Source organism: Oryx dammah, unplaced genomic scaffold (genome assembly GCF_014754425.2).
Source record: "Oryx dammah isolate SB20612 unplaced genomic scaffold, SCBI_Odam_1.1 HiC_scaffold_5, whole genome shotgun sequence".
Taxonomy (NCBI): Eukaryota; Metazoa; Chordata; class Mammalia; order Artiodactyla; family Bovidae; genus Oryx; species Oryx dammah.
In genome coordinates, this window is record NW_024070189.1 from 29,908,258 (window position 1) to 29,933,920 (window position 25,663).

At 48.5% G+C, this 25,663-nt stretch overlaps 1 protein-coding gene across 1 annotated transcript in view; it reads right to left on the reverse strand.

Annotated features, from left to right (window-relative positions):
* Nucleotides 1-338: 338 nt before the first annotated feature.
* The window catches only part of WWC1 (WW and C2 domain containing 1), a 156,165-nt gene continuing 130,840 nt past the window's right edge, over nucleotides 339-25,663 (reverse strand). The window contains exons 16-23 of the mRNA XM_040239437.1: nucleotides 23,986-24,138; nucleotides 23,166-23,257; nucleotides 14,953-15,073; nucleotides 13,509-13,673; nucleotides 7,084-7,176; nucleotides 4,169-4,402; nucleotides 1,785-1,906; nucleotides 339-676 (exon numbers count right to left, since the gene is read on the reverse strand). Coding sequence (XP_040095371.1) covers nucleotides 610-676; nucleotides 1,785-1,906; nucleotides 4,169-4,402; nucleotides 7,084-7,176; nucleotides 13,509-13,673; nucleotides 14,953-15,073; nucleotides 23,166-23,257; nucleotides 23,986-24,138 — 1,047 coding nt within the window. The 3' untranslated portion in view covers nucleotides 339-609. The remainder of the gene's footprint in view (nucleotides 677-1,784; nucleotides 1,907-4,168; nucleotides 4,403-7,083; nucleotides 7,177-13,508; nucleotides 13,674-14,952; nucleotides 15,074-23,165; nucleotides 23,258-23,985; nucleotides 24,139-25,663) is intronic.

The window sequence follows — 25,663 nt, forward strand, 5'->3', positions numbered from 1 at the left end:
AGCATGGGCAGGCCCGTCACCAGCCAGCCCCATGCTGCCCGCTCCACGTCAGGCGGCCACATAAAAACACATCACAGCTCGTGAAGATTCACGGACGCACCTCAGAATCCTTGCACTGTTCCCGTGCATCTTTTTAAAAACATTGTACAAAATACGTTAAGTAGGAAAGGTCAGCTGTGCTGTGACACCTTCAGGACATCCTTTGAGGATTACTGTCCCTCAAACATTACTTCTTATTGCAGTGAAACCTCTAGTAGGTAGATCTGTACAAAAAAAAAAATCTAAACAACTTTAAGAAGAGCAGCAACTTAATACTGCTTTAGTTCATTTAAATTTTCTTTCTCAAAAATACATTCCTAAATATACAAACTATACAATCTTGTCATTGTAATGCTGGTTTTTTTTTTGTTTTGTTTTTTTTTGTGTTTTTTGTTTTTTTTTTTTAATAATAATAGAACCCAAACTAAAAAATTCTGTTTATCTTCAAATGGACAAGAGTGCTAGAGGACTCATGACTTGGTACCTTCATATAACACCACATAAATAACTTTAGCCACAGTCCAGGTTCACAGCGTGATCAGTGGGACAAAACAAATACTTTTCTGGCGATTAGACGTCATCTGCAGAGAGGGTCGGGATATTCATCCGAGGCCGTGTGAAAAATGCCATCTTCTCCCTGTAAAAAAGGCCATTCCTTTATGTATTTCTCTCTCTCTTTTTTCCATCTACACCATTAGGCACGTGGAATCTTAGTTCCCTGACCAGGTATTGAATCCGTGGCCCCTGCAGTGGGAGTGTGGACTTTTAACCACTGGACCACCAGGGAAGTCCCAGGCCATCCCTTTAGAGCAGGGCTTTTCAACCTCACTTTATAGATATTATGGGCAGGATAATTTCTTCATTGTGGGGCTAATCCTGTGCAGGTAGGGTCTTTAGTAGCATCCCTGGCCTCTACCTACAAAACATCAGAAGCATCTCTGCCAGTCCTCCTCTGGTTCTGACAATCAAAAATGTCCCTAGACACTGTCAAATACCCTCCCCGGAGGCTCAAGTCACCCCTGGCCAAGAATCTCTGCCTTGGGGGAACATCAGCAGGAACAACCACCTCCAGTTCCAATCAGGGGCCTCTGAAGTCTCAAAGGGCCCTTGGCCATTTCCACTGGTGGTCTGTTTTAGATTCCCTGCTGGTTAAGAATGAAAAGATGTCCAAGTGTGGTTAGACAAATGACAGTATATTTTACATCTTTAAATTCCTCAAAGGGATGCATTTTAGCACATACACAAACATGAACACCTTTTCCGAGAGGACAGCACAAACCTAATGCAAAACCCTCTGTGAACGGGGAGGCCCAGGACACGCCTGGGTCAGAGGGTGACAAGAAGGAATCTTCCCGAGATCCTGGCAGGTGGCAGGCAGTGCTAGGGAGGCCCAGCAAGCATTTTCCACTGCCAGGCTGATTTATCCCTCGGCCAATCCTCCGCAGTTACTGGTGATGGGAATGCTAAGAGGAAAGGCCGGAGCAGGTGGCTCACCCATTAAACAAAAGGATCTAACAAATTAGGTCGCGCTGTGTGAGGACCGATAAAGACAGCCGGCGGGGAGCACCGCGGGGCTCACAGATCACAGGGGAAGACTCGGCAGAGGACAAACATCTGCTACAGAGGAGTGGGGCTCTGCTAGAGCAGGGAGCACGGACAGGGAGCATCGAGATGAAGAGGAGGCCGAGGCTGGGAGGGCAGGGTGGGAAGGGGAAGGCCGGCTGCCCAGGCGCCCACTTGCTGACCTGAAAGACTGCACCTCCGGAGGCTCCTTACAGCTCTGGCCTCGAAGCCTGTGCACGTCCTTGGCGGCCGACCTCATCATCTTGTCTGTCTGAAGCTCTCCCTTGTGCTCTGCTCGGTCCATCTGGAGGGCAGAATGAAGTAGTAGAGAGTACTTAGGGTCTCTAGAAATGGGCCAGCCGTGGAGACCCTTCTAGCATAAATGAGGAGTCTACTCATTTGAGGGTCACCAGACAGGCACCATGATGCTTCCTGTTCCTCTTTATTGTGAATGATGACGAGGGGAAGTGATCCCAACATGTGTCAGACAGGATAGGTTTTCAGGGCCAGGAAACTGAATACCTACGTGCACCTGTCAGAAGTGAGGTGGCAAGGGTTACCTGGTAAAATGCGTGTCACCTCACTGCTCCTCAGGGCCACTTAGGAAGGCAGGCTTTATAATAATCTATATTACAGGTGCGGAAACAAAGCCTCAGGCATGTTAGGAAACTGCTTTAACGGCATACAACTAAGAAATCGTAGAAACCCAATTTTGAATCATGGAATTATGGTCAAGGGTTTGAGGAACAATACATCCTTCCCTCCTGACACAAACCTAAGGAAGCACTTTAGAGAGCAAACCAGAGAGCCCTCAAATATCTATGTTCTACATACTTGAAAACATAGCATGAAGACAGTATTTTGGTTAATGAAGCTATACCATTTAAATGACTCTTTAACAGAATCATCATCAGATAGTCATAGATTTACTATTAAAAAAAAAAAAACGATTTGAAAGGTCAGGTTTTCTTGGTAGGTGCTTTCTTAAGGCAGGACACATATATACTTGTTTGCTTACCTCTTTTTGCCTTGGCAAGAGGAAGCTCCAAGATAAATGTAATAGACAGCTACCATTAGAGACATATTTAGTTCCTTCTCTTCCTTAAAACTTTCTCTAATTTTCTATTTTCTCTTAATAACAATTATAATTCTGATATAATAAACAAGAAAGAAATAAATGTTTGGGGAACTTCTGATTTACTAGAGTCAATTTGAGGCTCCCACAAGTCCAGACCTAGGAAGCCCAGCACCACTTTCCTGCTTTATGTTATCACCTTAATTGAGAGTTGGAATTTTAGCTAAGGGCTCTCCCAACAATCCAGTGAGGCACCCTCTGGAAGGTGCTCTTGCATTGCTTGGCTGTGTGCAGAGAAAACTAGCAAAAGCTTGTCATTTCTGCCATGGACAGCCATCCGGGCAGGTATGAAAGGAATGAGTCAGAGATGGCCTCTCTGTGTTAGCCCTATGGTGTTTTATTTCTTCACCACAGTCTGGGATCTGTTAGCTAAGAGCCCACTGGTGTCAAAGACAAATTTTTACCCATCCAATTGTTTTAAATGAAGCTCAAATAGCAGTTTGTTTGTTTTTTTTTTTTAGCCTTTTAGAGCCTGCCTGTTACCTATACCCCCTAAAACTGCACCCAACATCTGGTAGTCTAGATGTGCTAAACCCCAGTACTATAAAAGACTCCAAACTCCTGCTGCTTTGTTCTCCAATCCAAGACTTCTCATGGTGCTCCAAGTCACATCATCTCCATGTCTAGGTCCCCTCTCCAACTCCCTTTTTCCCTGGGAGTTCGCCTGGCCTCCACCCCTCTAGGTCAGTCAGTTCAGTTCAGTTGCTCGGTTGTGTCTGACTCTTTGCGACCCCATGAATCACAGCACTCCAGGCCTCCCTGTCCATCACCAACTCCCGGAGTCCCCTCTAGGTGGTGGAGCCAAAACAGCTGCCTTTGGAGGCTGGGGGTGGGGGTGTCTCATGCAGTGTGAGACCTTCCCAAATACACACGTGTGAAAGCAGCAGCCACCCAAATTCAAGTCATCATATGCTCTGGCCCCTTTGTGGTTATATCTTTTCTTGAGCAACACTGAGATCTCCCCAACTCACTACGCTAGGGATGAGACACCAGCAGGCTTGTATCCTCAGGCGTCTTCATCAGGATAAAACCCGGCCAGGACCCACTCCTCTCCCCTTTGGAGAAACGTGCTCTGTGGGCCTGGGTAGGCAAGCATGAGGGCAGGTCAGCGTTTTTATTTACTCTGTGCAAGTGTGTGCCCCAGCGTAGATAAAGTGCCCCCCAATATGCCTGATGAAGGACCAGCTGCTGGAATAAACGTGTGAGTAATAAGGGCTTGCACACATACACGGGAATGCAGCAAAAGGACCTGGCAGCCAGTAAACAGTTAATCAAGTTTCCTGGGGGAGGGATTGCTGGCTGCCTTTGCTGATGAGCTTGAGGGGCTCTGGGAGCACTCTCGGTGAGTCACAGAACTGCAGGACCCATTCAGGGCCCTCGCCGCCCTCCCTTGCAGCGGCGCGCCCTGTGTTCCCGCGGTTCGCCACCCACCCGCTTCTCCAGCATCCTCAGCAGCAGGCGGAAGCGCTCGTCCTCCCGCACCCACTGCGGCAGCTCCTTCTCCCCGTGGCTCTTGGCTTGTTCCAGCTGCTCCTTGAGCTCCTTCAGCACTGAGATCTCCTGAGTCAGCTGGCTGTGCCAGGTTCTGGTGGCCTGCAGGTCCAATTCGAGGTCCAGCGAGGTGCGTGGCAGGCGCTCAGCGCGCAGGGATTTGATGGAGGAAGGCTGCGGGGGATGGTTTGGACTGGTTAGTACAAGGCCGGGTCCAGTGACTCTGTGCTCTCCCCTGCTCTGGAGCTCAGCTTACCCTACTTCATTCATCAGCGGGCTTCTATTCCAAAAGTGAGGCTCGCCCAACCCCTGGGAGCCTGTTTTGATTTTTTCCATGTTTACCCCTCATATTAGTGAGCATTTTTATATCCCAGGCATGGTGCTGGGTGCTTTACTTCCAATACCTAAGTTCATTTTCACAGCCCTATGAAGTCCTGACTGTTATCATGTGCGCAGATGAGGCTCCCAGAGGTTAAATCACACATGTTATAAGCAGTGAAGCTGGGATTCCACCCCAAGCAGCTGGGTCCAGATCCCACCCACGCACTCCCTACAGGCAGTTGCTTCCCTTACTCTCACTGGCTTCCATCTACTGCCTGAGCTCTGCCTCTTTCTGCGTCGACATATCCAGACAAGTTTCTGAGACTGGACATGGGCCAGAGCAAAGGAAATAGCAACCCACTCCAGTATTCTTGCCTGGAGAATCCCATGGACAGAGGAGCCTGGTGGGCTACAGTCCACCAGCTCATGAAGAGCAGGACATGACTGATGATAGTACAGGGGCAGCAGAGCTAAGCAAAAGCATCTTCAGGTGAGACCTGGAGTCACCGAGATCACTCAGCTGGATCTCCCGGCCTTGCTCATTTATAAGCACAGACTAGACAATGGTCACCCTAGAAAAGCACAGAACCACTCCATTGAGTGGTTTCTTGTTCCTAAAAGCATGCTGACCAGCCTGAAGTGAGGACAGGTCTCATAGTTAATGTCTTATGTATTAATACCATTAAAAAAATCACTTTATTGGGCGTTGGATTGGTTTTCTGTTACTGCATAACAAATTATACAAACTAGCAGCTGAACGTAATGCAAACTCACTATCCCACATTTTCAGTGGGTAGGAGTTTAGACAGACACAGGTTGGCTGAATCCTCTGCTCAGGGTCTCATGAGGCTGAAATCTAGGTTTTGACTGACTGCATCCCTATCCGGGGGTTTGACGAAGGGATGATTTGTAGCCAGGCTCCCTCAGGTCCTGGGTAGGGTTCATTTCCTTGCATTTTCTCACTCAGCTGCTGACTAGGGACTGCTCACAGCTACTAGAGGTCCTCTCAGGCCCTTGCCAGGTGGCCCTCTCCACAACATGCATCACTCAGGCAGCTAGTGGAGGAAGGTCTGCAGTGTGCACGGGTCCTGGCCCAGCCCTTGTACACCCCTGTGCCTCAGGACATAGAAAGGACCTGAAGGGAACATGGGCTCAGACCAGCTATCAAGGGTCCCCTTTGCAAGGCATCCCCTTGGCTGAGCAGAAGAGGAAGTGAAGCAGCAGGAACTTCCGTGGGGCTTGCCTTGTGGCCGGGGGTGGGGGGTGGGGGGGGCGCGGGGTATGTGTGTGTGGTGGTGGTGGGGTTGTAAGACATGCAGGGGGTACCAAGTAGGAGCTCCTCGGTGTTATTTCTCCAGGAGTGGATCACGGAACACCTGCTCCAGAATTCTGAGGAGGAGCCTATAAAAATGCTGCTTCCAGGGCCACACCACAGCTGCCTGCATGAGGCAGCCTGGGAGTGCGGCCTGGGAATCTGCATCATCAACAAGCTCCCAAGGTGACTCGGTGCTCCAGGGACTGGAGTGCCAGCCAGCCACAGCAGACGGGGTGGGGCAGGACGACGCCCGTCATTTGCGGCCATGCCCACATTCTCCTGCAGCCAGCAACCTCTCCTTTCCCAGAGGGAGCCTCTTCTGCACTGCCTTCTTTCTCCTGCTGTCTCCGGTTCTTTCTGGAGACTTGTGGGGGCAGGGTACAGACAGGCACAGGACCACTCCCAAGGCTGGAGGTCAGCAGCAGGCCTGCCAGAGATGCTAAGGGGCTGCCCCTACATGCGGCTCTCCTTTCTCTGCATTTTTGCTTTGCTCTCGCCACTTCTATTTCTGACATTCTGGCTCCTGGGTTTTTTCTAGTTCTGTAAGCTCACCAGAACTGTTGTCAAGTCTGCGCTGAAAGCCCACAGTAGAGAGGGCCCCCTGCCCCTCCCGCAGCCCTGCTAGTAAAAGTCCCTAGCAGGAGTCAGGCCTTGGCCTAAGGCCTCTTGCCAACCCCCATCCTGCAGCCATGCTCTCCGTAAGGAAAGGCCAGGTTGCTCTGCAGGGACAGCTTGGGGCCTCTTCCCTGGGAGTTTCCGGCTGGACTGAGTCCCATTCGCACCTCCTTGCTTCCAGGTCAGCTCTCAGTGGGGAGGCATGGGGGGCAGGGGCACCTGGCCTCTCTTCCTGCAAGGAGGCTATTGCAAGGGACCTTCAACTGCTCAGTGAGCTGGACAAAACAGGGAGCAGAGACCTGCACGAGGCAAGCTCTCATCGGTAGCCGTGACGTCTTGGGTTGATTGGTTCTTCGTGACTCTGATTTTTACACAAGTATGCCCACTCCTGATCTAACTTACTGGTCACAAAAACTATGTTACATTTACTCCTTGGCACTTTCCCCAGTGCCTACCCAGGCCTTACAGTTCACCAACTTCCATTTGCAAACACTACCATGCTTTCAAGTGCTTTCTTCTAATCAATGGCTGAGGAGAAACAGTCAGGCATCAGGGGATGTGTGTGAAGGACACTGGGCTTGGGGAAACAAAGGGACCATCTTACCCGCTTCATCCGGACGCTGCGCCGCTCCAAGGAATTTCGAACAAAAGGTGGCTTCTTGGACAAGGTGGAGCTGTCGCTATCACTTCGGTTCAGCTGCAAAGAGAAGAAGCGTGGGACACTCATGAAGGTCCGAGTGCATGCAAAAGGCACACTGGGGCCAGGAGGGTGGTGGGGTCCCCAGCCCAGTCCTTCCTCTCCATGTTCCCCGTGGGGACTGCATGCAGGAGGCAGGTTTCATTCGACCTTCCTTTTCTCTCTGGGTGAGTGAGCATTCACTGAGTGGGTCCCCAACAATGCACGCCCCTGTGTGCCAACCACAAGACTTCATTCATCCTTCCAACAGCCCCATGGGAGAGGACATCACCACTTTACTAATGAGAAGATGGTGGGTGAGGGGCTACCCGACTTGTTCAAGGTTGGAGCTGATGCAGCCTGGCGGGTGACTCCAGGACACACTGCCCTCTGGCCTCCTATGCTAAGGCCTTTTTGCACCAACTCTTTCCTGTCACCCACAGAGCCCATCTTCAGGGCTCGAATGGAGCCCGTGTTGAGACTGATACATATGTGAGAAGGCAGCCCACAGGCCAGACCTCAGGACTGTATCCTTGGAGAAGATGGGGCAGACAGGTTCTGGGAGGGCTGTGCTGGTCACAGCTCTCTCCTCATCAGAACCCATTCAACCCTGCAGTTATCTGGACTCTCCTTGGAGGACTAACATTCCTCATCTGTGGCCAGAGATCAGGGCTACGGTCAAGCGGATGCTTTTCTACTGACAGTTCGTGTCCCCAGCGGGAGGACGGGAGAGGGAGGGGAGATGGTGGTCTCTCTCTGGAGTCATATTTCCAGGTCAGTGGGATCGTCACAGGCTGATGCTCCAGACTCTATTTATTCTGGCAGCTGTCAGCTCACTGAGGTGGGTCTCCTCTGAGAAGCTGTCCACACTGTCATGTTTGTGGTTATTAATAATTATCAGTAATAATGATATTAATAGTCCTGCTACATTGATGAAATAGCTACTGCACTAGGCAGAGTGTCAACCAGAATGAGAAATAGATGACAGTAACAACAAAAGCCACACTGGGACTTCCCTGGCGGTCCAGTGGCTAAGCCTCTGCACTACCAGCACGGAGGGCTGGGGTTCAATCCTGGGTCAGGGAGCTAGATCCCAATGCTGTCCCTGAGAGTTCACATGCCGCAAGTAAAGATCCCGCACACCTCAACTACAGCCTGGTGCAGCCAAATACAAACAGACAAAACAACAGCCTTATGGATGGAGCCCCTATTATGTGCCACGGGCTTTACTGACAGTTTCATTTAATCCTCAAACTATCTTAACTGAGGGGACTGAGGTTGGGAGAGGTGACCACACTTTTATACACCATAGAGCTGGTAGCATCAGAACAAGAGTTCAAGGTCCCATCCAAGGCCACGTCCTCTTCAGGATGCATGTAATGCTCAGAGATGAAACTAATATAAAGACAGAGGGATGGACCATCTTGAGGCTGGGTATCATTCCAGAAGGGGGCTTTATTCTGCATTGTTTCAATCCAAAAGTGGCACTCAGAATATATGTCATACCAACTAGAAATACGCGTCAGGACAATTGATGCTTAAGTCATAGTTGTTTATGTGCTAAAGACCATGTTATAAAAGAGCGATGAAAGTTACCTTAAGTCCTTGAATTTAACTTTTTCTTAAAGATGTTTTAGTGCATTTGATCTCAGACATGGTAGAGAATATTGTTGCCTTTTTGTTATCTCCATTAGAGAGAGATTGAGGAGCAGAGAGGTGAAATAACTGGAAGTCAGAGGGGTCTACTTGAAAATGAGAATTTTGGAAGAACTGTATCCTTCAGGTCAAAGTGAGCAAACCAACATGTGTGACAGTGCTGCTGGTAAGTACGTAGGTGTCAGAGACACAGGGCCTGTGGGGAGCTGTGGAGAGTATAACACACTGTCCCCACCCCTCATGACTTAAAAGTCCAGTGGAAGCCCAAGCCCAGGAAGCTCACCAGGTGACGCAGGCTGTGCTGAGGACCAAAGAGAGGACACCTGGCAGAGGGCTCTTGATGTGGCGTCAGGCTAGGAGAAGGGATTGCCTGTGCTCACAACAAAGTGCCCTGACTCGAGGCATCTATGAAATGGGATTAGCGCCACTTGCCTTGCAGGGCTGTTTGTGAGATGAGATGACACAGGAAAAACAGGGAATTTTTTTGTGTGTGGGGGGGGTGGTGTGTGTGGTGCTAACCTAATTAGCATATGAAACTCCATCCTCTTATGACTCTCAGTGGGAGACAAGCCCACCTTCCATTCATGAGGCAAAAGTACCAGAGTCTTGCGTTCATGGCCTCCCTTGCAGCTAGGAGCCGGCACAGGACTCAACGATGACAGTTAAATGCAACCGCCCTGGTCTTTGAATCACAACCTGGTCAGCTGGACCAAATCTCGGTCGCTGTGCCTCCTGGACTCAGCCAGGCCATTCTCTTCTGTTCCGTGTTGGTTGGCTGCATCTGTGTTTGTTGGTTTCTCAGGGAGAAGCAGCCATCAGTGGTGAGCAGTGGCAGCAGCAGCAGCAGCTAGAGCTTTCCTGGCCTCCTGCAGTGTCAGGAGTCTGGTGGGGGCGTCAGTGCTGAACCCCAAAGGCAGCTGCAGGGCCAGCTGGGGCCACGGTCTGCAGCAGCACTGTGTCCTCGCCTGTCCTTATGGTGCGATTCTGGCTGTGGTCTGGCCCGCCTTGTTCCTGCCTGATTTCTGAGGTTGCTTCTACAGCCTTCTAATGAATCTGTGAACTACTCACTTTCCTGTTCAAACATTTCTTCCCCACGTATACTGCTCCCGGTCTGTTTCTGCTGCTTGCTGTGAAGAACCCTGACCAGTATAGGACTTGGTACTAGGGGAGTGGAGCGCTATAACTGCAGGCTGGAAGACAGGGAGCTGGCTGTGTACTGGAGGTAGGAGGGGGCACAGCACAGACACATATTCCCTGCTGGGAATCTGAGCATGGGTTTTGTGGGTGAGAAACAGAGGGATACATTATTGTTACGTGTTGAATCTCAAGAGACAGACTGTATACCCCTATAGAGTTTTAAGGGAAATGACAGGAAAACAAATTCAGAATGTTGTACCATTGGCTACTTCCTGTAGCCTTAAGTGAGAATCTACCAGAAACAGATAAGCTTGGGCTGAAGTGCAGTCAGAAAGCAAAAAGAAGAAAAAATACACATCTTTGCTAATAAAGGCCCTTTTTGCCTGTGGCAGGTGATCCATGCAGACTGGGAATTTCTTTACCTTCAGCCCTGAGTTTGGAGACTGGTCCGGGAAATAAAATGTGGGACGGGCTTAGCTTAGTGCTGCTGCTGCTGCTGCTGCTGCTGCTGCTGCTGCTGCTGCTAAGTTGCTTCAGTCGTGTCCAAGCCTGTACGACCCCATAGACAGCAGCCCACCAGCCTCCCCTGTCCCTGGGATTCTCCAGGCAAGAACACTGGAGTGGGTTGCCATTTCCTTCTCCAATGCATGAAAGTGAAAACTGAAAGTGAAGTTGCTCAGTCGTGTCCAACCCTGTGCGACCCCATGAACTGCAGCCTACCAGGCTCCTCTGTCCATGGGACTCTCCAAGCAAGAGTACTGGAGTGGGGTGCCATTGCCTTCTCCGCAGCATAGTGCTAGTTGTGTTAAAAATGCTTGAGACATGGGACTGGACCTCTTTGTTATCAGGAATGCCAATTCTGGAAAAGGCCATTTAAAGTGAATACATTTACATAGGAGACCAGAATTTTATAGTAAACATTGGGGGGGAAAAGTTTGAGTTTTTAGTTGGAAAAGAGTAATACTTTTCAAAAGTTTTATATGTCATATATTCCATTTGACAAAATTACAACTGCATTCTAAATCCTGATGACAAAGGATAAATCAAACATTCATTTCTTTTGCTGTGATTTTTTCCAACAAGTAACATCCTTCCACTGCACGTTCATAAAGGCGGTAATTTTGCCAAAGACAGATTATCCATTATCCTGAGGGCTTTTCTAAATCCTTCAAGTTATTCACATTTGAAACATGGATTGGGTTTTTCTCTTCCTCAGCTGTGAGCTGGGATTAAGCAGGATTCTTCCCTTGTGGTTCAGGAAGTCCCTTGCATTAAAATCACACTCAGTGACTGCAGGAAACCCTGTACCTTTTGCAAGATACACAACTATATTACGTGTGTACTCACACTTTCTTTTCAGATGTTTACAAGCTCAAACATTAAGTAGAGACGACACAGAGAGGAGAGGTTTATGTTATTTCTGGGAGGTACTGCAGGGAATGTTTTGGGGTGGGCACTAATTTGAAAAGTAGCTGGTGCATTTGTAAAATCATCACGTTATGAAAAAATTAACTTCACTACTACTGGCTTAGCAGAAAAGAATCCGCCTGCAATGCAGGAGACACAGGAGATGCAGGTTCGATCCCTGGCTTGGGAAGACCCCCTGGAGAAGGAAATGGCAACCCACTCTAGTATTCTTGCCTGGAGAATCCCATGGATAGAGGAACATGCAAAGAACTGGACACCACCAGGTAACTGAGCACACACACACACACACACAAACACACTCAAGCTTATAACTGGAGGCCTTGGATACCAGATATTAGATGCTGAATCCCCCCATAGCCCCTCCCTCTATAACAATAGACAAGTGGATGTCAGGTTGATGAGGTGGGGCGGGTTCCAGGGGCCTCTCCTGCACAACTTACTGGAACACGAGACAGGAAGGTTCTGTTTATTATTCTAGTTATTGCTTGCTCATTTTGTACGGTTAGAGATAAGGAAGGATGTCAACATGTCATATGAACCTCAAAACAAGATTTTGGTTCTATAGCCCCAGCAATTGGCCCCTCAGATGGGGGTCATGGATAGAAGGCAAAGGAATCCAGAAGCCAAGATCACCGCATGGCTTCTAAATCTTCCATGGCCTGCAAGAGCAGGTCAGCAAGTCAAATAGGTTAAAGAGGGCCAGGTGGATGCCACAGTGAACTTCAAAAGGCCCGCCAGTCCCTCCTCTGAGGGCAGCGGCCCCCACTGCGGAGCTCTAGCCACTCATCACTGTGACAGAACGTGTAGCCCTTGGGCTAGACAGTCTCCCTCCCCCACCCCGCCGCCCCCTCCGAGAAACTGGAGTTTTATATGAAATGGCTGCATTTAAAATTTTAGTTTTAATTGAATTTCTTAAGTTTTCAATGGTAGCCAAAAAGTTCAATGAACAAAAGCTCCTAAACCCATGGCTAAGTAATCCAGGGCTGTTGCTATTTTGCAGCCTCAGGCTGCATGCTGCCATTGCCCTGGAGGGGGAGGAACTGTCCGTCAGGGAAGGTGAGAGTCAGTCTGATCTCAGCAAGGGGTGCAGAAGGGCAGGGCTGGGCGTAAACTGTGGAGAGTTGGTTGGAATTATAAACAGCTCCAAATAGGAAAAGGAGTATGTCAAGGCTGTATATTGTCACCCTGCTTATTTAACTTCTGTGCAGAGTACATCATGAGAAATGCTGGGCTGGAGGAAGCACAAGCTAGAATCAAGATTGCTGGGAGAAATATCAATAACCTCAGATATGCAGATGACACCACCCTTATGGCAGAAAGTGAAGAGGAACTAAAAAGCCTCTTGATGAAAGTGAAAGAGGAGAGTGAAAAAGTTGGTTTAAAGCTCAACATTCAGAAAACAAAGATCATGGCATCTGGTCTCATCACTTCATGGGAAATAGATGGGGAAACAGTGGAAACAGTGTCAGACTTTATCACTGGGAAAGACCCTGATGCTGGGAAAGATTGAAGGCAGGAGGAGAAGGGAACGACAGAGAATGAGATGTTTGGATGGCATCACCGACTCAATGGACATGAGTTTGGGTCAGCTCCAGGAGTTGGTGATGGACAGGGAGGCCTGACATGCTGGAGTCCATGGGGTCGCAAAGAGTTGGACACGACTGAACTGAACTGATAAACAGCCTTGGCTGCGAATTTCCTGGTTACCTAGTGGTTAGGACTCTGCACTTTCACAGCAGGGAGCATGGGTTCAGTCCCTGGTTGGGGAACTGAGATCCCACGTGCCATGTGGTTGGGTAAGTAAGTAAATAAATATACACATTATATTTATATAATAAGCAAGTAAATAAATATATATATATTATAAGTAAGTAAACAGACACACACATATATAAAAGCGTTGGCCATGTACTGGTTACTGAGCCTTTCCCACGCTTTAGCCAATTCAGTCCTTAGAGCAACCCCTTAGACTTAGTCTATTAACTCCATAAGGAAACAGGTGTAACATGCCAAGAATGACTGACAACAGGGGCAGGACCAGGACTTAAACCCAGAACCGTGCGAGGCCCAGGGCTCTCAGCTGCAGGGCAAGAAGCACGTGCTCTGGGGAGGACGGCTGTGCGGCTGCTTACCCGGCACACGTACTGGCTCTGGGGGCCTGGGGAGAAGGTCTTGGAGCGGATGATGGTGCTCCCTCGAAGAAACGGCCCCGGGGAGGGTGTGCCCACCCGCCGGTCCTTGGGCCGCACCACTGTGGGAGATGGGGCTGGGGTCTCTGTGTTGGTCTCCTTGTCCACCTAAGGAAGAAGTCACACCTGTGAGGCTGGGAGAATCCAGAGTCTCAGCCACCCACCCTGAGACTCACGGGGTGAACACTGAAGCTGCTTCCCACTCCAATCACCTCAGCCCTGGCCCTCAGACACAGCCGGGGGCTTCCGCGGACCCAGCCTGGCCAGCATGGCACCCGAGGCCCCACGTGCCAGCCCCCAGTCCTCCCTGACACCTATGCTTGGGGCCAGTGGAAGAGACTCAGTCCCCTAACAAGCTCACATGAGCAGTAGCGGTACTGTACTGCACGGATGTCCTGGGCCTCAACCCTCAAGCATAATGTGCCAACCATATTTTGACAAAGCCACACCCAAGGCTTCCATCGCCCTAGCCAAGAACTGCAGATGTTTTCTTGGAGTTATGGAAGCAACTAGCAAACCTCGTTTTTTAAAAACTAGGTGATCAGCTTTTCTATTGTCCTTTCACAGTAATTACCAGTAGAGATCAACAAATAAAAACACCCAAATGAAAAGCCTTGGTTAGCCTAAACAGTGCCTTTGTGTGCTTTTGAAAAAGGCACCCCCCTTTGGCTGGAGAAACTGCAGCGAGATTTCCTCTTGATGTGGAGTAGTTAGAAGGCAGGCCCAGATTCTTTTCCAACACCCCTACCTCCCCTAACCCTGGCCTGGGGGCCAGGCACCTTTGTGCAGTGTGCAGCCTGTGCCTCTGCCCCTATGCACTGCATGCCCAGAAGTCCCACAGGTGAAAGAATATGGGGATCTCTCTCTGGAGCACGAAGCCTCTTACAACATGCCACCCAAGTGCAGCAGGGGAGCTAGACCCCTTTTCCTACTGCCCTTCAGGTAGACCCAAACGGAGAAATCCACTGCTTTGAAGTCCACCCATCTGCAAGGTTGGTATTACTGCACCCATTTTAGAGATGAGAAAGCCAAGGCTGGAGAGGGATGAAGTCATCGGTCTAAGGCGACACAGCTAGGTAGGAACAGAGCCAGTGAATCCAGGCCAGCTGACTGCACAGCCTGGGGTCTGCCCAGAAAACTGGGAACCACAGAAGGTGGGAGAGATGAGAAGGTCAATCAACTCCTCCTGATTTTCTGTCATTGAAATGACTCCAATTCCAGGCAGGGACACCCCTACACAACCTTCTGCAGGTCACCCCACTCTGAAAGCCTGTCCCCTGATGCTGGGGCATGAGACTTAGCCCTGAGACTTTTCTGACTGCCCGGGTTCAATAATTGAGGATTATTTCCCACAAAACAGCCCTTCCCATGTCCCAGCCCTCCCTACCTTTATCGCTGGGCACCCGTCCATGTCAGGGGAGGCTTCCTCTTCCCCTTCCTCCTCCTCTTCTTCCTCTTCCTCCTCCTCGGCTGCGGCCTCGTTCTCGCTTGTCCCCTCCTCATACCTCCTGTGATGACAAGACACTTTGATTACCCACAGCACCCACTTTCATCTGCTCACATGCCTTTAAGTGCATCCAGGGCCGGGCTTCCAAGCATTTTCTGGATTGAGGACATTTTTTTTTTTTAATCAATTTTAACGAGGTATATTTACATATAACAAAATGCATTTCCTATAATGTTTGATGAGTTTTGACTACTGTGTTCCCCTGTGTAACCACTACCACACTCAAGAAAAAGAATGTTCCATTATCTAGAAAGTTTCCCTTATATGCTTTCCCAGTTAATCTCCCCCTACCCTCAGCCCATCATTGATCAGCTTTTCATGACTAGAGATTAAATCTGATCTTTCTGTGTTTCTTAGAAATGGAATCAGATGATATATGCTCTTTTGTCTCTGGCTTCATTCTCTCAGCAGCACATTTGGCGCACAGTATCAATAATTTACTCCTTCTTATTGTCGAGTCATCTTCCATTGGATGGATGGACCACAGTTTGCTCATCAGGTGATAAACATACGGATTGCCTCCATTTCTTAGAAATTATGAATAAAGCTTCTGTAGATATTCACCTACAACTCTGTGTAGAAATAGGATTTCATTTGTCTTAAGACACTGGATTAGTTTGCTGCTGCTGCTGCTGCTAAGTCGCTTCAGTCGTGTCCGACTCTGTATGACCCCAGAGACGGCAGCCCACCAGGCTCCCCCGTCCCTGGGATTCTCCAGGCAAGAACACTGGAGTGGGTTGTCATTTCCCTCTCCAGTGCATGAAAGTGAAAAGTGAAAGTGAAGTCGCTCAGTCATGTCCGACTCTTAGCCACCCCATGGACTGCAGCCTGCCAGGGTCCTCCGCCCATGGGATTTTCCAGGCAAGAGTACTGGAGTGGGGTGCCATTGCCTTCTCCAGGATTAGTTTGCTAGGGCTGCCATAACACAATATCATAGACTGGGTGGGTTTAACAACAGAAATTTATTTCCCACGGTCCTGGAGGCTAGTAAAAGTCAAGATCAACGTGCAGGCAGGCTGGTGACTTGTAGACGGCCACCTTCATGCTGGGTCCCCATGTGGTCTTCCCTCTGCGTCTGGTGTTCCTCTGTGTGTCCCAGTGTCCTCTTAGAAGGACGCCAGTCATATTGGACTAAGGCCCACCCTAACTTTAACAGGCTCATATTAACTTAATCAGCTCTGAAGACCCTGTCCTCAAAAACAGTCACATTCTCATGCATGGTCAGAGCTTCAAGATCTGTAATTTTGGGGGAGACATAATTCAGACCATAAGATATGTATACACACTCAGGAGTAGAGCTGCTGGGTCAGACAGTAAGTGGTGAACTGGTTTACCCACATGCTTATATCATTTTATGTTTCCACAATAATGTTATGGGAATTCTGGTTCCTTACCTATACTTGGTAACATCCATCTTTAAATTCAGTCATTCAGCTGATGAGTACTCATATCTATCGTGGTTTTAATTGTACTTTCCTGTCGAGAATTTCATTGACCATTCAGATTTTCTTTTGCAAGGTTTCCATTAGAATTTTTAGCCCGTTTAAAAAATGGGTTGTCTTTTTATTACTGAGTTGCAAGAGTTCATTATATATTCTAGATAGGAATCCTTTGCAAATATTTTCTCCAAGTCTGTGGCTTGCCTTTCCTCTTCTAAATGGTGTCTTTCAAAGGACAGAAGCTTTTGATTGTGACAAAGTCCAATTTATCCCTTTTCCTCTTTAACACTTCGTGCTTTTTATGTTGTACCTAAGAAGTCTTCGCAAAGAATTTCTCTTGTACTTTCTTTTAAAGGTTTTTTAGTTTCAGCTTTTATGTTTAATACTATGATCCATTTCAGATTAATTTTTGTCCAGGGCACCCAACATTTATTTTTTTCTGTATGGATATCCAATGGGGTTACAGCACCATTTGTTGAAGAGACTTTATTTTTGGTGATACTCTTCATAATTATCCTTTCCCCTCAGACTCTGAGCCTCAAAAGAGATGGTGTGACAAATGGATGGCATTTGTTAATTAGTAATTTATCTCCATTCCCATCTTTACTTTTCAAAGACATACATAACCGCCAGGCTTCTGATCAGCATGAGGCAGTATTTCCATACAGAGCTGAAGGAATTTCAGCCAAAAGCAGAGAGTTTGACATCTCGTTAGCTGGCTCAGTGAGACTGTGGATAAACACAAAACCTCCCTTAGGATTTTCCCAACAGGGAAAACAGATCTTGGCTCTCCACCCTCAGCCCTGTGCTGAAAACCTCCTTGGCACTTAGACGAGGACTCTCGCTGTGGAAGGGCCTCTTCTTTCCCTCCTCTGCCTCTTGATCCACTCATGAAAGAGCCACTAAACATGGATAGCAGAGGCTTCCCTGGTGGCTCAGAGGGTAATGCAGGAGACATGGCTTCCATCCCTGGGTCGGGAAGACTCTCTGGAGAAGGGAATGGCAACGCACTCCAGTATTCTTGCCTGGAGAATCCCATGGGCAGAGGAGCCTGGCAGGCTACAGTCCATAGGGCCTCAGAGAGTCAGACACGACTGAGCAGTTAACACTTTCACTTTTCAAACATGGCCTCGATGACCTCCCGGTGCCACGCTGAGGCCCTTCAACAACACCGAAAGCCCCTCTTGTCTCAGAGAGTGAGTAGGCCTCCTCAGTGTCACAGGCCACTCAGCAGTGCAGCCAGATTCCCACTCCATGAAGCGCTCAACTGCTGGGGAAGTCTCTTCTTTGTGACTAAGAAGCTGATCGACATATTTTCCGGGAAAGGAAAAAAAAAAACCAACCCTCAATTGTAAAGAGAAAAATAATTAGACACATCTTTTCACCCTTTGGAAAAGTGGCCAAAAATCCATAAACATTTAAAAATATATATTTGATATTTGTAATATGTATTTGATATCAAGTGAGGGTTTGGGAAAAAGGTGTATCCCTGTGGGGAGTGTTAATTAGAGCAGCCAATGAATACTGTGAAGTCAATTTAGCAGTACCTGCTAGAAAAAAAACAGGTACATGTTCTTTTTTAAATACTGTTTGATTATATTGTATCAGAGAGGACGTAGCTTTAGGGGCACCCTCAGTCACTGCTGGTGGGAGCATTTACAATCCTGTTTGAGAAGGATGCTGCAGGACCCTGTAAAATATAAACCACACATGCCCTGGGACCCAGCAAGGCCGCTTCTCAACCTTTGTCCTAGACAAATACACACAAGCTCCCCAGGAGGTAAATACAAGGGTTTTCACTCTAGCATTGTGATTGTATTCTCCCGCATGCCTGTGTGTCCAACTATTTGCGACGTTATGGGCTGCAGCCTGCCAGCTCCTCTGTCCATAGGATTTTCCAGGCAAGAACACTGGAGCGGGCTGCCGTTTCCTCCTCCTCCAGGGGATCTTCCGGACCCAGGGATCAAACCCTCGTCTCCTGCATCTCCTGCACTGCAGGCGGATTCTTTACTGGTGAGCCACCGGGGAAGCCCCTATATTCTCCTACGTTTTCTAATCCTCTGAGAGTTTTGTTGTTTCTGGATCTTAAAAAAAGATCAAGTCTTCTGATTATACGCATTAAAGAAACCTGAACAAATGAAAGGAGGGAACAACAGCGGCATCCTCCACTGGGCCTTGGGTGCGGAGGGAGGAGAGGAGATGAGAACAGAGGACCAGTCTGCGGAGCCCTCCACTCCAGAGCTGAACGGGCAAAGCAGAGCTAGTTAACATTCCAGGACCAAAAGAAGCCTCTAGTGTGGGGGGAGGCGGCTGCAGATGGAGCCACCCAACGACCACAGCAGCTCGGGGGGCGGGGGGCTCCCAGCCCTCTTTATAAGTCAGTGTCTAGGGAAGTTTGAATGGCCAAGGGTGGGGAGAGAGGGGGCCACAAAGGGTGAGAGAACAGAAGGTGGTTGCTAGGAGACAGTGTGAAAGCCTCAACACAAGCTTGGAATTTGGTGAAAAACCACTGATCTTGTGCCAGGGTTTTGGAAGACAGGTCCTGCCTGGGCCGATTTCCGGCATTGGGACCTTCGCAGAGTGTCAGAGGGAGGGAAAGAGAGGGAGAGAGAAGGGGGGAGAGGGAGAGAGAGAAGAGAGAGGGGAAGAGATGGGGAAGAGAAAGGTAGGGGAGGGAGGAGGAGGAAGGGGAGGAAGGAGAGAGGCAGTGGGGAGATGGGAGGAAGCAGGGAGGGAGCGGAGGGAAGGAGAGTAGGGAGCGACAAGGGGTGGGACAGAGAAGAGGAGAAACTGAGACAGTTGAGAGAGAACCCTAAAGCAAACAAACATACAAGAATTCAGGAACCTGGCCCTATTCTTCATCACATGGAGGAAGAGTCAAGGACAACAGGAAGAGAGGAGTCAGCCTAGGGGCCAAATCCTGTTTCTGGACAGTCCAAGGTCCCGGCTGTGCATGGTTTTTATATTTTTAAATGGCTGGGGAAAAAAAAAATTAAAAAGAGGGTGATATTTCACGACACGAGCAAATGATGTGAAATTCTAGTTTCCGTGTCCGTAAATGAAGGTGCAAGGACAGAGGCATGGTCGGCTGGTGTGTGTATTGCCTGTGATTGCTGTCACACCACGATGGCAGAGTTGAGCAGATGCAACAGAACCTGCCTGGCCCCTGCCTGGCCTGCGTAGCAGACATTTACTATCTGGCCCTTTCCAGAAAGCACCTGCTGACCCCTGGAGTAAAAGGTATTAAAGAGAGACTTCTTGTCAGACCAAATGTAGAATTTAGGGCTCTAACAGAAGAGTCACTGTGTGCTGTCTGTGGTCAGGGTCTGTTTTAAGGGCTAACCATGCATAATTTTCAGAGTCTACAAAATACCCCATGTGCAGTGGCTATTTCTTAAATCTCTATGTCACAGATGGAGAAACCGGGTTTGGAGCTTGGTTCTCAGCCCAGGCTTCACCTTAGAATTACCTGGGATGCTCCCCGCCCCCCGCCCCAGTTAATTTGTTTTTGACTGCCCTGGGTCTTTGTTGCTGTGCATGGGCTTTCTCTAGTTGTGGCAAGCAAGGGCTACTCTTTGTTTCGGTGCGTGGGCTTCTCAGTGTGGGGGCTTCTCTTGTTGAGGAGCGTGGCTTCTAGGTGTGCAAGTTTCAGCAGCTGCAACTTGTGGGCTCAGAGAGCAGGTTCAGTACTTGTGGCGCCCAAGCCCAGTTGCTCTGGGGCATGAGGAATCTTCCCAGACTAGGGATCGAACCCATGTCCCCTGCATTGGCAGGTGGAATCTTAACCACAGGATGCTTTAAATGTACTGATGCTTAGGCCTCACCCAGACCTAGGATCCCACAAGGAGCTGGCTGAGTGAGATTTTGTGAATTCACATCTGTCTGGATTCAGAGCACATGCACTTAAGCACAAATGGCAAGGTTCCGAGGCTGTGCTCATTTCCGAGATGGGATTTGCTGTCTCCCTTTCCAGCTGGTACTTAAGCTGTGTTCCTCCTCCATTTCCTGGTAAGAATCCCTATTGTCTCTTGCGTGTCTACTACAAGCTTTGCACTTGCACTTCATCAGTGGCTGGTCCTTCAGTCTCTTCTGATGATCCTTGACAGTCAGTGTGATGTCCCCACGTTTGAGCCAAGGATCAGACAGGGTCAGAACGACTAGTGGCTCTCTTGAGTAACAGTGGCTGCTCTTGGTGGGAGGGCAGTGGCTGGAGGAAGTGTGGTGTGAGCTTCCAGAGAGCTGGTGATGCTCCTCAGTTTGGACCCATGGGTAATAGTTTGGCTTCTGAAAATTCACTGAGCCGGACACACACACCAGCTTTTCTGAATGTGCATGATGTTGCAGTAAAAAGTTAAAAAAACGCGTTGTCTAAGGTTATACCAAAAAAGATAAAGCTAGGGTTTGAACCCTAGTCTACATCACTGTTTCCTAAAGTGTGTGATGAGACCTTCTGTGGGGAGACAAGTTTCTGATCACACAGTGGAAAAGCTGGGTCCTGTCCACTTCTCCTTCAGACTTGGTTACCTCAAGAAGGACGTCTCTCTTGGGCAGTAGCATGTCTTTAACATTGCTGACACATGGACCTTCTTTAAAATTTTTACTGGAGTGTAGTTGCTTTACAATTTCGTGTTGGTTTCCACTGTACAGCAAAGTGAATCACCTATTGCTGTTCAGTCACCCTGCTGTGTCCGACTCTCTGCCACCCCGCAGACTGCAGCGTGCCAGGTCTCCTTCCCACTGAGGTCACCAGAGAGCACTGAGTAGAGTCCCCTGAGCTATACAGTAGGCTCCCGTTAGTTATCCACTCTATACACAGGAGAGTATATATGTCAACCCCAATCTCCCAGTTCATCCCCCTTCCCTTCCCTCCTTGGTAGCCTTGCATTTGTTCTCTATGCCTGTGTCTATACAGATGAACTTATTTGCCAAGCAGAAACAGAGACACAGAAGTAGAGAAGGTATGACCTTCCTTTTTAACAGTAGGAGAGATCTTAGTCTTAGAACCTTGGCAAGCAATATATCCAGGTAGATTTTAACATTCTTGTTGTATTTTTATTACATTTAATCTTAAACAGTTATTTTCTAAGGCAGGCTTGGCTCATGACCTACTCAATATCCACTCCTACATTGTTCCTTAGTGTCAGAATCCTGAATTTTATACCAACTAAGAGACCTCATTTCCCAGCTTCCTTTAGCTACTGGGTAGGCCAAGTAGCTAAGCTCAGCCCATGAAAAGCAAGTGGAAATTGCTGGGTGGGACTTTCAGGAATGCTCGTTGGTTAAAAGGCACTCATGTAGACTCTGTTGTCTTTCCTCTTTCCTGATGCCTGCCTGATGGCTGGTGACTCTGCAGCCATTCTGTGCTTAGCAGCCTTGATGATGGAGGTCACACAGTAAGGACAGCAAAGCAGAATAAGAAAAAGAGCCTGGGTTCCCAATAACATCATGGGGCTGACAGATGAGCCTTGGATTGCCTTTTTCCAAGTCTTCTTTTTTAAGTAACAAAGAAGTAAAATTCTATCTTGTTTAAGCTTGTTATTTCTGCTCCTTATTCCTAGCTGCTGCTGCTACTAAGTCGCTTCAGTTGTGTCCGACTCTGTGCGACCCCATAGACGGCAACCCACCAGGCTCCCCCATCCCTGGGATTCTCCAGGCAAGAACCGTGGAGTGGGTTGCCATTTCCTTCTCCAATTGCAATTCCTTACTGAGGAATTTTCAATTTATGGCAAATTATTATTTCCACTTCCCTTTTGGCTCAGCTGGTAAGGGACCTGCTTGCAGTGCAAGAGACCCCAGTTCGATTCCTGGGTTGGGAAGATCCACTGGAGAAGGGATAGGCTACCCACTCCAGTATTCTTGGGCTTCCTTGTGGCTCAGCTTGTAAAGAATCCACCTGCATTGCGGGAGACCTGGGTTTGATCCCTGGTTTGGGAAGATCCCCTGGAGAAGGGAACGGACTACCCACTCCAGTATTCTGGCCTGGAGAATTCCATGGACTGTATAGTCCATGGCGTCGCAAAGAGTCTGACACGACTGAGCGACTTTTACTTTCATGCTTATTTCCACTTCTAGTAATATAAAGCTTCTTAGGAATTTTTCTGAACCAAAATAAACGTAAGTGTATCATAATAAACCGGAGAAGGCAACGGCACCCCACTCCAGTACTCTTGCCTGGAAAATCCCATGGATGGAGGAGCCTGGTAGGCTGCAGCCCATGGGGTCGCTAGGAGTCGGACACGACTGAGCGACTTCACTTTCACTTTTCACTTTCATGCATTGGAGAAGGAAATGGCAACCCGCTCCAGTGTTCTTGCCTGGAGCATCCCAGGGACAGGGGAGCCTGGTGGGCTGCCGTCTGTGGGGTCACACAGAGTCGGACATGACTAAAGCGACTTAGCAGCAGCAGCAGCAGCATAATAAACACTAACATGTGAACCAGTATGAATAATTGTTAGAACATAAAATCACAAACTGGGAAGGGACTTGGAAAACACTGTACCAGGCTATATACTGCCTTGTTGCCTATAGCGACCCATTGAGAGAGGACCTCCGTTTTCACAGGGGAACACTTCTCTTAGTTGCCTTGGTGTCTGGGGATCTCATCCCTGGGCTCAGGTCCAAGCCAGGTCAGTTCCCAGGGGCACCCTCACTTACCAGGTGTCTTCCAGGGTCTGCGTGCTGCTCCTTTCCTCCTGCCTCTTCTCCAGCTCCACGGCTGTCTGTTCCAACAGAGCAGACACAGCATCCTGCAGAGACAAAGGCCGATGAATCCTCTGTGCAAGGCAGGCAGAGCCCCACCTGGCAGGAATCAGACCCTATCAACCTCCCAGTGGATGGAGGGTGAAACTGAAGACCAGAGTGGGCAAGCATCTTGCCATAAGTTTACATCAACTGGAAATACGGTCCCTAGTTCTTCTAACTGGCAGTTCTACTGAAAATAACCTCTGTGTACATGGACAAAATTTGGAAGATGAGGTTAGTGTTTGCATGAGACAGAATTACAAGTCTGCAGCTGCAAGGAGATCATCAAGTAGTCAGGGAGACTGTCCCACTGAGTGGTGTCCACGCTGAGAAAGCCTCTGTGACTTCAAGAAATTGTTTAACGTCTCTGAGACTCAGTTTCTTCTCTAATAATTACTCCACCTCTGATGTCCATGCTTCCCTGCTGGCCCAGAGGGTACAAAAATCTGCCTGCAATGCAGGAGACCCTGGTTCAGGCCCTGGGTTGGCAGATTCCCCTGGAGAAGGGAATGGCAACCCACTTCAGTATTCTTCCTGGAGAATCCCATGGACAGAGGAGCCTGTAGGGCTACAGTCCATGGGGTCGCAGAGTCGGACAGTGAGTGACTGAGTGACTCACACATACACACACCCCTCTGATGTCCAGCCATCTCCAACTCTGGGAGAGGCTTTTCCTTCCAGCCGACCAGGTGCTGCCTTTTATAGAAGGATGCAAAGCTGTGGTCCAGCTCACCGTGCTTTCAGGCCCTGGGATGGGGGCCATGGCTCCCACTGGTTTGGGCTCCCGGCTCTGTTTCTTCAAGTATTTGTAGCTCAGGAGGTTGTACCAGCGAGTCGACCTCTCGCCAGACCGGCAGACCTCAGCCAGGCTGATCTGGGCACCTCCCTGTGGAGGATGGGAAAAAAGCAGAAGCAGGGAGTGACAAGGTATTCTGGGGAAAGTAGATAAAACACCACTCCAGGTGAGATAGAAGCTTCCTGGGGAGGAAGAAATGGCTGGGTATTGTTTTCTAATAACTCACTCATTCACTGACTTATTTGTTCACCGAATTGTATAGGTTAAGATCTATTTAATATTAAGGATGCGTTCTCTGATGGCTCAGATGGTAAAAAATCTGCCTCTAATGGGGGGAGACCCAGGTTCGAACTCTGGGTTGGGAAGATCCCCTGGAGAAGGGAATGAGCATCCATTCCAGTACTCTGCCTGGAGAATCCCCATGGACAGAGGAGCCTGGTGGGCTATAATCCATAGGGTCGCAAAAGAGTCAGACACGACTGAGTGACTTACACTGTACTTTCATGGGTTGTTTAGAGATTAACTCTTTTTCAGATATACAATTTGCAAATATTTTCTTCCACTCAGTAGGTTGCCTTTTCATTTTATTGGTGAAAATGAAAGTTCTGCTGTGCAGAAGCTTTTTAGTTTGAGGTAGTTGCACGTGTTGTTTTTTGCTTTTGGTGTTAGAGTTGAGAAAGATAATCGCCAAGACTGAGGTCAAGGAAAACAACTAAAGCTTTAGCAACAGGAGACTGGGGGAATAAACTGTAACCTATATTTATACAGTTATTCCATAGCTATGTACAAAAAATAAGTAAGATTTCTAAGTACTGATGTAGAGAGTTGTCCAACAAGATACAGTCTACTGCAGCCACAAAATTACAAGACTCTTGCTCCTTGGAATAAAAGCTATTGATAAACCTAGACAGCATATTAAAAAGCAGATATTAGAGATATTACTTTGCCGACAAAGGTCCATATGGTCAAAGCTATGGTTTTTCCAGTAGTCAGGTATGGATGTGAGAGTTGGACCATAAAGAAGGCTGAGTGCTGAAGAATTGATGCTTTTGAACTGTGGTGTTGGAGAAGACTCTTGAGAATCCCTTGGACTGCAAGGAGATCCAACCAGTCAAGTGTAAAGGAAATCAATCCTGAATATTTGACTGATGCTGAAGCTCCAATACTTTGGCCATGTCATGTGAAGAGCCAACTCATTACAAAAGACCCTGAAGCTGGGAAAGGTTGAAGGCAAGAGGTGAAGGGGATGGCAGAGGACAGGATGGTTGGATGGCATCACTGACTCAATGGATACGGGTTTGAGCAAGCTCCAGGAGATGGTGAGGGACAGAGAGGCCTGGCATGCTGCAGTCCATGGGGTCGCAAAGAGTAGGGCACGACTGAATGGCTGAACAACAACAACAACTACTACTTGGGGCTGCCTCACAGGTGTGAATGGTCTGCCTCAGTAAACTGGATGCACTTTGAGAGCAACAACGCATTCATTCAATCATTTATTTGACACACACACATTTGCCCAGTTGCCTCTATGTGTCAGACACTGTTCTGGGTGTTGGGAACACAGCGGGATTTAAGGCAGAGAAAAATCCCTGCCCTCCTGAGTTTATATTCCAGT